Below are 12,808 nucleotides of genomic sequence, written 5' to 3'. Positions count from 1 at the left end.
AAGGTCTCGCATCGCAACTGGATTGCAGCGTTGACAGTCTCATCAGCACGTGGTATCTCCGACTTTTCAGCAGCATTTTTTCGTCGTCCCAATGTTTCCTTGATCATTTATATTCGGTGGGCTTCTGCCGAGGGTAAGAGTAGGGAAAGCCTAGCCGCGCGGCCACTTGTGAACGCGATGTTAAGTTTGTGTTCGTTTCGGACACTTTGGATGTGCGGATTACGTTTCGCTTTGAGACTACGAGCACCGTACTTGAGTGCGAGCTCAATACATGGGGATTTACTGACTTGTGCAGAAGCAAATGTACAGAAACAACAACAAATCCTTGATGTAGTTGTTCACTGGCTTGGCGCTCCGCCTTGATTTGCAATTTCTTGAATAACATCCTGAGTAAAAAGTATGGCGGGTCGTGGACCTTTGTAGAGGCCCGTAGGTTGCATGAGGTACCTGAACTATCGAACCTAGTCGCTGATCAGTTGCCGACACTTGGATATCCCGGAGCCTCTCAATATGCCTAGCCGTTGCGGCAGCAAGAGAAGCAGTTGTGTCGGGGGTCTTAGGAGGCGCTAGCGGCTGGGCGGGGTAAGCTCTGCTCGTAGATGGCAGGTAAATAATGTGATTAGGAGGCACAACCATCCCTTTAAACTTAGTAGGGTCGGGAGCGATGGGGCCTTTGGCGTCGCTGCTTAAAGCCAAGCTTGAGATAATCGGCTGCAGCTTGGGCAAGGCCGAGAAGGCGGAAATGGGAAAGTATGCCTTCAAATACGCATTAAGACGACGAATACGACATCTGTGGCAGCCGTCACTCGTACCTTGCAGCGTCCCTCGAATGCTTTCTTTACGTCTGCGTCATAGTCCTTAAACGAAAGCCGTGGCTGGCAGCGACCCGTGTAAGCCGGGGGAGCAGCGCAAATTCCTGACTCTTTGGATTCTAAACGCCATAATGAAGGGCAAGGGGCTGCGTAGTTCCGCTCTACGACATCTCTAATTGGCCACGTTGCAGAACACTTCATCATCTGCATCATGTAACGAATTAGTAATACAGGGTCGGTCTCTTGCCACATGTTGAAACGCGCTTACGAAATCGTATTTCTGTTCATCGCGAAAGCCAGCAAGGCGCTGCTTCTTGGCACAACTTCCACTGTAGCCTTTTGGGGCGTGACACTCGGGGAGCTGGAAGGTGCTATATTAAGCGGCGGGACGTAACGGCCTTCGCTAATGCTGAGCCACACACCTGCTGAGAAAACTCGACGACAGCCCAGCCCAGAGGGCACGGCTCACTGAAGTCGTAATGGGCAAGGAAGTTCGCCGGCCACTGTACTTCGCATCTAGATGCAATACGTGCTTTCTCTGCACTTGAAGCCTCTCCTGAAGCTCACTCAAGTGCATAGTTGACCAAGAAAGCCTGGCGTTGTCCGGCCTACTAATGCGTTGCACAGGATCGCAGGGACCCACATAAGATGGCGGGGCTTCGCATGTCTTTCCATCGGCTGCGCCAGGATGGTGAGCTGTATGTACAGACGGTTAATGAGGCTGGTTAGTGCATTTGCCTCACCGCTTGCCGTCCACATTGAAGGACAGGCATTCGTTGTGAATTCTTCGTCGTATCCTCTGCAAGGCCACCTCACGTTGCATGCCTTCCCAGAGAGAACTTTCAGTCTATCGTTTTGAGCTAGCAGGGCTTGTTTGCTCACCTCTGCCCTGAACATGTGATTTGGCACTATATAACTCGTGGCAGACGTAGCATTCGAAGGAAAGTACGTACCAACGAGCCTTAGAGGGCTCATCAAAGTCCGTGAATTGCTTCTGAAGCACGCACCTACACAGAGGATGCCATTGAGAGGCAAAATTGTGCAAGGAACCAAAAGTATACTTATAAATATAAGCTCACCTCCCCCGGTAGTGAGGCGGTGCCTTGCAAACTCCCCCTTCATCTGTCCAGCCTTCTGGACATGGATCGCTGACAAAGAAGCATGCTTTTGTTCATGAGCACATCCACCAAGAGCCGGTCCTACGTTACCTGTAATCTTCTTCGCATGAGGTGCTGCATGGCCCTGTCGCACTCCCTTGATACCAACTAGAGTTTATGATTTGCATCACACTTTGCGTACATGAAACTTCGCAGCGCCCAGCAAAACCCCTTTTCGACAGTGGTGTAGCGGCTGAAGAATTGCAGCTTCTGTTTTAGTGCAATGTGTTTTCGTACGCTTTCGCGTACCAGAAAAGTCAGCCGTTCGCTCGCAAGGTCCTGACAATCACTGTAACGAAAGCCGTAGCATAACGCCAATGAAGACAACGACAACACCTCTGTATTCTCGTGGAGCCTGTAGGCGTGCGATGTGGCAGGCAAAGGGAAACCAATATCACGGAGTTGTGACTTGCCTTGCAAGTCTTCCCATCCCCTGTCTCGTACCACCCAACAGGACCTGCAGATAAACAATTATGGATGCACCACGCATGCGCATTCTGGTGAGTATCGTCGGCGTCTTGCGAAATGCCTCACACAATCGAGAGTAGTTCCGCTGCGGGCAATTATCCAGGTCGGGGTTGTCAAGCATTTCGTTGCGCGATGCAGCATCGACTTCCGCTGCGATCTTCTCGCGCACCACTACAGTATTTAGTGGCATAACTGGCTAGATGCATTTCAGATGAGAAGCAATACGTACATGAGGAGGATAGGTTGTGAAGAACACTTAACACAGAAGCAGCAAGCTCATCAGAGAAATTGGACAAGCTTCTGTGGTCTTCAGCATCATCCACAAGCTTATAGAATGAATCAAGCAGACTGTCCCCCGGGTAATCCATCGGCAACCTTGCCAGAGCAAAATCAGAAACTCTCAGTTCGTTTCCCCAGCCTTGCTGCGACTGGAGAATGCCCAACCAAAGCAAGGATGTGAGAAAACGCAACCAGCGGCGCATTTCCTGTAAAATTATCAGTGACTCCGTGGATTAAACACATGTCGAACAGAGTTTACCAAGTTTATCCTTGAAACGTGAATGAGCGCAGGACCCCACAGCCGTACATACACTGGAAAATCGACGTACGAATGCAACAAACATCGCCATTTGCACTCAGTTTCGACCTTTACGATGAATTTCTGTCAAGCGCATGCATTCAATTTTCTACCTTAATAGTGAATTCTTGTCGAGAAAAGTTTCGAGAAACGACTAAACCCGTCAGCAGCGGAAACGTCCCTCTGAAGATCACTTGACGGCAAACTGCCAAAGTTTACCGCGGCACTGTGAATCGATCAGAAATCATGTAGTCTATTCGTTTCCTGAGGCGTGTTATCATTTCTGACGGGGCTTTTTGGACGACCTCTCAGAAACCGCCACATACCCTGAGGTAGCTGCATGCGTTGATGACCACCACTCAGTAGCTGCCTGATTATAGAGCATGAATATCTTATATTCCTCTGAAGTCTCCAGAATTATCTCACCATACTTTAATAGCTGTTTTTGAATTATCAACAATAGACTGAGACTTGCGGTGTTCACGAACTAGCGGCTTCCTGAAGTGGGACTGTCTACAGCGGCTGCAGCTAGGGGATTCCCCAATCTTATTTCTACACCGACAGAATATTTCGAAATTTGTATCACATGTAGTAGGGAAGGGCATACACGTTGTCGCGACAATGAAAGATGGCTACAACCCGCATGCACAGCGCCACAGTCGCCTCTCTCGGTCTGCAGAGGATTTCTACGGGATTCCAGCGTGTGGCGCGGTGTTTGACCCGTGGGCCCTGCGTGCATGAGCGGCTCGAGGCGATTCCCGCATGTCATGAACCTGCCTATGCGGCTTTGGGGACATGTGCCTGCACGGCACATCCCCGAAACCGCATATGGAGAGTGTACTGCACCACAGGCCAGGGAGGATTCTCAACAGCGGCAGGGGACAAACTGCACTGCACTACGAGTCAAAGAAGATTCTCAGCAATGGCAGATACCTCAGAGCAAGGGTCTGCCGGGAGCAAGTCTGGTGAGGTCCTGGTGCTGTTCCTGTGCCGCAAGGGAATTAAATGTAGCCCGATGGCGTCTGCTGCCATATTGCTCGCCTTCTTTGGTAGCTGCGTGCATACTGCATGCTCTGCTGACTGTCTTTGTCCGAGTGTACGGCTCCAGTTCTCGATTGGGTTGCAAGAAGGGCGTTCGCAGGAAAGTTCGCATTCCGTGTAGGGATAGGCCTTTGGATTGTTGAGGAAAGCGGTATTCTTTGCTGTAATTGTATGCAGAAGAAAGCGCAGAGCAAATGCAGGTGAACCGCTTACTGCAGCGTTATCGGATGCTTCGGCCTGAAGATCGCATGCGGCTTATTGAAGAACATGCAAAGGCGGGCCGCAGCTCGGTATGTTGACAGTGCCATCTGGAAGTGCTCCGCTCTCCGCGTGACTGCATATTTCTCTCATAGCGACTTGTGGAAAGGGCAAACAGGGGTCTTGTGTTTGCATGTAAACAAAGGAAAAAAACTTGACGTAGTAATTTGATAGTTTGTCGAGGTGCTAGCGGTTGTTCTTGTGACTCTCACCCTGGTTGCTGCAGCTGCTTGCCCACCGTTGGCAACGTTTGAGTCTTCACCGTTTGCATTCAGTTTCTTGTGGTGAACTTCAGATGACTGGCTGGCGACAGTTTCGTGCGAAAGGCATGGATGACGAACTCCAGTCTTGGGAAGCAGACAAGCGAAAACGAGAGGAGCAACATGAGCGGGTGCTGCGGCTGAGAGAGATCCACAAACCAGCCCACTTGCGGAGGCGCAAGCGAAAACTCAAGCGGGTTCAGCAATCAGAGCAGCAAACGCCTCCAGTAGTGTAAGCGCAATGTTCGCGGATGGACAGAAACAGACGGGCGTTGCATTCACCTCTCCATATAGCGGATGTTTCCGACGCAGTTCGCTAGAATGAAATACCTCTAGTCTCCTTTTGTCTCCATATGCTTAAATATTCAGGGCCGCAAACTTCACAGAAGAAGCGCAGACCGTCAGCTTAATTGAAGACGTTCATAAAGCCGAAGTGTACCAGGAGATTTGCGCGAAGCTAGCTGAACAGTGGGGCGTCGGTGTAAGCATCCACATGTAGTCCACTTCAGGGGACTAGGCTGGACACACTACAGCTAAGAGGTGGATTTACATAAGTATGCTTTATCTTTTTCGGACCCGAACCCTCCTCCCCGGTATGTTAAGGCACGTACTGTCGATTTCTCTTCAGGACCCTTTGAGTGACAGATTTGTCGACATACTGGCACAAGCCATTCGGCACGACCTTATGGACCAAAGGCAAGGATATCTGAGCTGAACTACTACACGTAGCCATTACCTCCAACCTGATTGCCGCACTCAGCAGATGAGTGTTTTGATGTTGACACACTGCGTTCTAGTGCTTTCATCAGCAGATAATCAGTTGAACTGAATGAATACCGAGCTTTTGCATGCGTACATCTTTGGGTATTCCAAAAGAAAAGTGGGCTTTTGGTGAACTGTGTGCACCAACCGCTGCAGTCGTCCCACGCTTACGAATGAGCTTACGGACTTCGATAATCCATACATGTTGAAGAGAGAAGCAATCAGGAGGCTGCTGGAGGAACGTGGAGCGCGGAATGCGCTTGATGAATCAATGGTGAGTCATATTTCCTTTTATCCATGGCAAGCTTGATGAACATCCCCCGGAGGCACGGGTTTGACAGCTGCTGGAGGGTCTATGGCCTTGGATAATTCAAGTGTGGCAGTACTCACGACTCTATACTGCGCTGTACTTGATCAGATGATATTTGAATCAACAGAGCGCGCTTATGTCAGGGGTTATTCTGTGAATTCAGATTGACGACTACTTGGATAGGCGCCCTGACTTGGCGAAGCTACGACTTTGTGTGAGTGCCCAGCAGCAGCCGGCAGGCGTGAAAGATGCACTACTTCTACTGTTGATGACATACCCCTTAAGAGGTCCTAGGGAGTTCAGATGCTAGGGTTTAAACCGTTGGGTAATTGTGGAGTACACAACACGATGCTTATGTCAAGCTGGCCTCTGCAATGAAACAAACCTTGGTCCTAACTAGGTATTTCGTACCTGGAGGACTCTCATTCAAGTGCTTCGAGGTGCAGCGTGAAGTTCGTTTGTTGGTGGTTGCTCTGCGCTGCTGCGTTTCAAGGCAAAACTCCCGCCGGAGGTCGTTGAACCATTGGCAGCATTCCACGGCCTGACGAACTACAACTTCGACAAACGTATCCGTTTGCAACAGAAAGTTAATGCAATGTTCAGAGCTGTCGACGCTGCTGATTCCGGTGTGTAGCTACATGCGTTGTTCTCGATATATACCTCTGGATGCCGCTGAAGCAGATATACTGTATAATCCAGGAACTGCAGCGACATGATGCGCCCACGTAGACTGTGTGTTGTCACATGCAGAATTGGACAAGGTACTGGGGAACCTGGAGGAGAATCAGCGCTCTGACATGTGAGCACACATGCCGAAAGTTTCAAAGGAGCAGCATCCTCCCTCCCACTTTTGTGCTATCGTATATCGCTTCCGCTATACGCTGCCTATCCCTTCCTTGGGAGTGCGGTTGAGGTGCATCTATAATTGTTTCGTGTCGTTTGGTTGCACTGGAATGACAGGAAGCACGAGCTACATCCGTTTCGAAACCACTTCGGCTTCGTGTCTGCCGTCCCAACGGGTACTGTAGGCTCCATAACAATGGGGCGCGAGGAGAGCGGTACGGACAAGGAGCTCAGGAAGATTCGGTAGGCTGATGAGTTGGTCTTTTGTGATGGAGCAGCGATGGAACCACTTACTAGAAATCAGCAGTTCTTAGTGCAAAGATGCGTCTCACCAACGAGCGGGGAGCACGGGGATAAGGCGTTTGCTTCCCGGGAACCCAAGTAAAGTCAGAACATGGATTTTGCAGTGGTTGGTTTGCTGTGCTCAGCTACCCTACGCTGCAGCGAGTGGCGCACACCCTCCCGAAGGATCCGAAATGTCAGTCTGCACAGTATTTTTAACATAGCTACCTTGTCAAGTTTCTCTGGGCTCTTCAGTAGGAAGTGCTAACGGGATGTCAACTTTTGCTGAGACGGCTTATGACAGCACGAGCGTGCCCTTGATGAATTGTCTTTGCGTTGCGCAGATCGTGCTATAGTTGCTCATGCTATTCGTGTCCTTGAGCGATCGCGGGGCTGGGATTTCCAGGATAAAGTGAAAGTGAGCGCGAAGAAGTTAGTGTGGAGCCAGTCATACTTTTGTAGCACCGATTGCTGTGTATTTCATTCCACCTAATGGGAGCAAAAATGGAGCCAGCCATACCTTTGTAGCCAGGATTCGTATCTCTTTCGGTTGTCTTTCATTCCTGGTGTGGATCACCTTAGGCAATAAACACATTGGTTGAAGTCTACAACCACCTGCCGCCCAGCGCAACGTACGAGCGCAAACTGGATGAAGCGTTTCCGGTCTTTAGGTAAGAGTCTGATGCATACAAAGCGTGTAGCGTGTGGTTTTGAATAAAATTTACCTTTAATTTAACTCTTTTTTTGTAATGTTTGTATGGCGTTGTGAGTAGCTCGATCGAATGATCTCTAGAGTCACTACTTGCTACGTCTGTGGTTTAGGAAGCCGGGGATGACTAGGTTCACAAAATCGAGGAATTCAGTCTTCTGCAGGGGGCTAAAGTACATCAGATCCCTCACAACGCAGAAGCCACTCTCAATGCGGCTTGCAAAGAAGAAGTAATACCCCAGCATCTGGCTCAAGAAGCACTCGATTGCAAAATTTAGCGCCGTATGGTAGATGGTTGGCGATGGAAGCAGTTATTGAACACAATCAGTTCATGGACACTGTGTGGGTCTGTCCCACGCCAGTTGGGAAACAGCGACAGCAATCTTCGTTCGCCAAAGGCAGATGACGCCCTTGTCAGTACCTGCCTCGCAAACTAAGCAAGAACACGTCCTGTCCTACCACACGAAGGACACCCGTTATCGGCGCATAAGGCCTACTGCTTGATTTTGCTCCTCCTCTCATGCCAGATGAAGCAGCGCCCCTTCGTTTCAACGGGGTGCAGCGCACAGACAAAGGCGCCTACCGAAAGCTGTGGAGCGGTTGGTGCCTTTTAGTGTGCTACTTGCTTCGAGGTGCTCTCAGTTTTAATGCAACTTTTTCACGGCTGGCAAAACTAGCTCCACATGTTTCTTCTCTGGGATGCTGGACATAATTTGCCACCTTGCTTATATACTTTAGCTACCATGCACTTCGACATGTCCTTTCGGACGTTCCTAAGGCGAATCTCGCTATCATGTTGGGTACCAGCACAGATACATGACCACCATACAGAGATACAACGTAGTATTTGCTTTTCGTAGGGACTGACTGCTTAGACTAGTTCAATTTGATGGCTAGATGAAACGGCTCTAAGCCAGCAGTCAAGGCTCGCTTGCCCAGAAGGGGGCAGGGGCTGCTCTGTGTGGGACGGAAGTCTCCCACATGACAATTTAGGAAACAATTTCTCTAAACTTCCCAATGGGAGTTTCTTATCCGTGGGGAACAGCTTGACAGAAGCTGCTGCACGTGCAGCAGCATGAGGAGAAAGACGCAGTTCAGGGGGTTAGCTTCGCCTTCTTGCGCGTTTAATGGACGAGCTGCATACGGGTACTAAAATCGTCTGGACAGTGTCAGAATCGTGGATTGTACCCATATTTTCAAACAAAGTGAGGCAAGTTCAGCTTGGGACTTCGTTGCGGGCCGCATAGACCGGACCATCGGCTGTTGCAGTTCGGGTACGATTCGTTCGAACCCAAGGTCCAAGACGAGAGAACTCAAAGCGGATAAATCCCAATTCAGAATCTTTGCATTTAATAGCTATTAACAGCTCTGTTTGTTCCTGGTCAACCTTGTTTCGCCAGGGAGCATTACCCCTTGTCATCTCGCGCGCCGGTGGGCAGTGGCAACACCACCGAAACAAACTTGACACTGAAAGGTTTTCTATTCGAGGGCTTTGCAGTGATGTTCTGCTTTCTTAATATGGTGTTTTAATTTTCTGGTTGGTAGAACCTCCCGAGTTTTTGTATATGAAAGTCCCACCACCGTGCAGTGACCCTCCGCGGCGGCAGTGGCCAAAGTTGAACGCAGTATCTTGCCCTCTTCACGGATATATGGTAACATTTGTAGGCGAATTCTTTGGATGGGAATGACTGTTCTAGCCGGAGTAAACTTTTCTGTGGGTTGCCTGCAGAGTTTCCAATAGATCTACGTGCAACAACGGCATATTAGGCAGACTGCTTCGTTGCAACCGCAATTGACGGGAATTTGGCGTCTTGCAAATATTACATATCACACATCTTTTCAAGGCAAATTTGAGGATTCGTGCAACTCCCCAGCGGCAGCATCATCCGAGAAAGTCCCGGCCAACTATTTCCTTTAGAGCAGAAGAGGCTCACCAGCTGCCCTTAGTCGTGTGCAATTGGCTGCAGAGCTCTGAAGGCAATTTTGACGGACCCTCTGTGAAGGCCCCTAGAGAAGAGTTATACAGCCTTGATGCAAAGAAGTACGGAGCCCTTCTTCGGCCTGTACCGTAGCACGCCAGGGCTGGCTTTTGGATCTCGCTTCAGTGGTCCCTATGGGGGCCTGCGGGACAAAGCCACTCAGCGGAGCTCGTCATCTAGACGTGTCGCTAAGAGGTCAGTTGCACCTGCCTCAGTCAAAGGCATGAGCAGATCAGCACATTGTGAATTACGCACATCAGCAGTACGTGCGTGTAATTCTGCGCAATATACTTACGCTGACGGTGAATCGCATGCAGGCAACACGGAGAGAACGGAGCCAAGAGCGGTGACCAGGCCAAGTTCCAAGGGTAATACGGATGCTCTTGTTCCTGTTCGAGCAAATTCGTCTCAGGCTTGCCGGAGAAGACGGAACACAGTTTCAAAGACTTCTAAGGTGTTCTCGTGTCCACAGCAGCATCCTTGCTGTGTCTCACAATTAGTAGGTGTTAGAGTTCGTGGACTCCAAACGTTGACGGTTCCCCAGTCCCAACCATACCTAGCTGAAGCAGTCCACCCCAGTTTACTAGGCCGATTCTTTCGACCAAAAAATGTTGCTTGCGAGTTAAGCATGAAGCTGAATGTGACGGAAGAGAACTCTCCATGGACGCTAGATACTCCAGGCGGCCGTGGATTAGGCTCGAAACAAAACTCGTTGCAAGGTGTTTCAAGCGCTCTCAAGCTTTCAGATCCACCCGTTGGGGTCGTTACGGATGTCGGAGCATCCCCTGAAAGTACCCGCAGTGACGCTAACCCATATCAGCGTGATAACGAAAGGGGGACGGAAACTACTCACAGCCACTCTAAAATTGACTCTCCGAAGGGGGAAGCGCTGCCTGAACCGTCGACGCACGCGTTGCCGCTCACTCCAGAGCAAAATTCCCCGTCAGCACCGTTGAGCATCGCCCCAGTGGTAAAGAGTGGGCAGACCAAAATCCTCTGTGTTTCTACAATATCTCCGGACCTACCAGAGTTCAACTTCGAGGTACGCGTTTGCTCCCGACGCGCTGTGGGTCCCTCTAATTCACCGAAAGCGTGGCACAGTGCTAACTACCGCTGAACTGCGTAGATTTATGGCACAGTGCTAACTACCGCTGAACTGCGTAGATTTATGCCCAGTAGTATCAACGGTCCTGCTTCCATCAGAGGTTCTCCATATGTGCTGGAGTGTTCCAGGAAAAGGCAATTCAAGTCACAGGAGCAGATTCGCCCGTTGCCCTAGAAGAGCTAGGGATCAGCGTCGTGTGCAAAAAGGGTTACAAGCCAAACTGCTCAAACAATGACGGATTCTTTGTTTCACAGTGAGCGCTTCCCTGATTTTACTGTTGTACCCTTGAAGGCTTGCTTGCTGCAGACGAATATCATTCAATGTCTTGTTGCTTCTGCGTGCTAATACGCAGTGTTCGTGGGTGTACAGTCTGCTGCGTCCTCGACGGGCATGGCCCATTCGGTCACGAGGTCTGTCATGTCGTCCAGCAAGACTTACTCAAGCTAACTACGGACAATCCAGATCTGCCAGTCAAAGCAAAACGTGTACTTCGAGAAGCTTTTCTAAAGGTGAGATTGCAAGTAGCAACTACGGCAGTGTGCTGCTGGCTTCTCCCGACTGTGTGCATCGCCCCCTCCTCGTATCCCCAACCATGTGCCCAATATGCATGAATTAGCGTGCAGTGTGAAAAATTGTACTGCTGACATTTATGCAGGCCCACAGCAACCTGCAAGCGAAGTGCAATCCATTCAGACTGGACAGCAAGCTCAGTGGCACTACCGTTACCATCCTAGTGTACTTGAGAGAACAAAACAAACTGTTTGTTGCTCATGTCGGCAATAGCCGAGCTGTGCTTTGCAAGTTTAACAAATCTGGTAAGAAATTGGGATAGTGTCACTTTTTTGGGTGTTAGCGGAACAATGATTAGCCGCATTGAGGAGGTATGAAGAACTGTGACTATTGAGACATTCATTGGTCTGAAGGGGCTTTGCCATTTTTGCGTATTCGGCATTTCCCTGCAGATTCCGGGGTCCATGCTGTTGACCTCACAGTGGACCATACTCCTACCAACAGTAAGGAGTTGCGGCGGATCGTCAAAGCTGGTAATGCAACTCCCTTTAAACGTCAGCCACAGCAAACCCTCCTTACAACTTAGCTGCTTCTTAGTGTGCGATTCGTACTGTTTCATGTCATTTGTGAAGGTGGACAGGTTAGGGCACCACCAGGTGATGGCTTCCACCGTATTTTCTTGGCTAACGGAAGTTTACCTGGACTGGCTGTAGCTCGATCCATTGGCGACACTCTAGCTGGGAGCGCAGGCGTCATAGCGCATCCGGAAATAAAGGGCAAGCCTGCTTCTTCCCCCTTGCCCTTGTGGAAACATGTTCTTCGCATATACACTTTATGTAGACAAAGTGAAAGTTTCTTCACCGCAGTGGCGGACTGTAGTTTGTGGAGAGCAGCATCGTTGCCTTTTCATGCAGAGCGCACCTGTTGCATTGGTTTTTGCTTTCATTCAGAGTACAAAGTCGATGAAAAACGAGACAACTTCCTCCTACTTTGCACTGATGGTGTCTGGAACGTCATCTCATCGCAAGAGGCAGTTGAGATTGCCCATTCTGCCAAGCAAAAAGAAGTATACAAAAGCCCATCTATTATGGGAGCCGCACGAATGCACTCTAAATCCTTGTCTAATATAATGCGAAAGCTAATTCACTACAGCTCTATTAGACTTTTGTCGCCTTTTCAGCACTTAATATTTGTGTAGGAACTTTTAGTTTAAATATGCTGAGAATATGGTCAACCATACGGTGGTGAATAACCGGTCGAACCTTGTACACACCACACTATATCTTTTTCCTAAGCTCAATCTAATCGAATTGATATTCCAGTCTTCACAACGGAAAATAATGCAAGACTTAGTGTAGCTGTGCTTTGTGTGTTTCACGTGCAGTGGAGAACTGCCCCAGAAGAACTGGCTCGAGAGTCGTGGCGCCGGTGGATCAACGAGGAACAAATCTTCGCAGACGACATGACTGTACTCTTCCTGAAACTCTGTTGACGCCCAGTATAGTGGGCGACGAATTCACTGATAAATCCAGCAATAATTGAGGTAGTGCAGAGAGGAAAGTAAGAAAATATAGGCAAAATGCAGTTTTAGATCTTCTACAAAGCCGTAGCTGTACTGCCCTGTTGTCAGATGGTCAAGTGCACAGGTTGCAAGTCCATGGGAACGCGCATACAAAGCGTGTGGAGGCTCCACTGACTCAGGTTGCTGACGGAGAGCCCAAAGCAGGGCATTTGT

At 49.6% G+C, this 12,808-nt stretch overlaps 2 protein-coding genes across 2 annotated transcripts; both read left to right on the top strand.

Moving 5' to 3' along the window:
* Positions 1–3,657: 3,657 nt before the first annotated feature.
* On the top strand, positions 3,658–7,445 carry EMH_0033010 (uncharacterized protein; the record flags this gene model as incomplete). The annotated part of the gene is made up of 11 exons (XM_013497880.1): positions 3,658–3,979; positions 4,233–4,345; positions 4,609–4,805; positions 5,492–5,609; positions 5,809–5,859; positions 6,139–6,271; positions 6,396–6,444; positions 6,606–6,731; positions 6,917–6,966; positions 7,115–7,188; positions 7,353–7,445. The coding sequence occupies 11 exons, from the start codon at positions 3,658–3,660 to the stop codon at positions 7,443–7,445; spliced, it is 1,326 nt and encodes a 441-aa protein (XP_013353334.1).
* Positions 7,446–10,086: 2,641 nt separating this feature from the next.
* EMH_0031900 (protein phosphatase 2C, putative) lies at positions 10,087–12,565 on the top strand (the record flags this gene model as incomplete). Its single annotated transcript, XM_013497879.1, has 7 exons — positions 10,087–10,500; positions 10,692–10,816; positions 10,916–11,072; positions 11,219–11,378; positions 11,526–11,606; positions 12,024–12,139; positions 12,458–12,565. 7 exons carry the CDS (start codon positions 10,087–10,089, stop codon positions 12,563–12,565), a joined length of 1,161 nt encoding a protein of 386 aa, XP_013353333.1.
* Positions 12,566–12,808: the final 243 nt, after the last annotated feature.

This window comes from Eimeria mitis, genomic scaffold (assembly GCF_000499745.2).
Source record: "Eimeria mitis Houghton genomic scaffold, Emh_scaff3, whole genome shotgun sequence".
In the NCBI taxonomy this organism is placed as follows: domain Eukaryota; phylum Apicomplexa; class Conoidasida; order Eucoccidiorida; family Eimeriidae; genus Eimeria; species Eimeria mitis.
The sequence above is the reverse complement of the archived record's forward strand: the minus strand, read 5'-3'. Positions and strand labels throughout refer to the sequence as shown.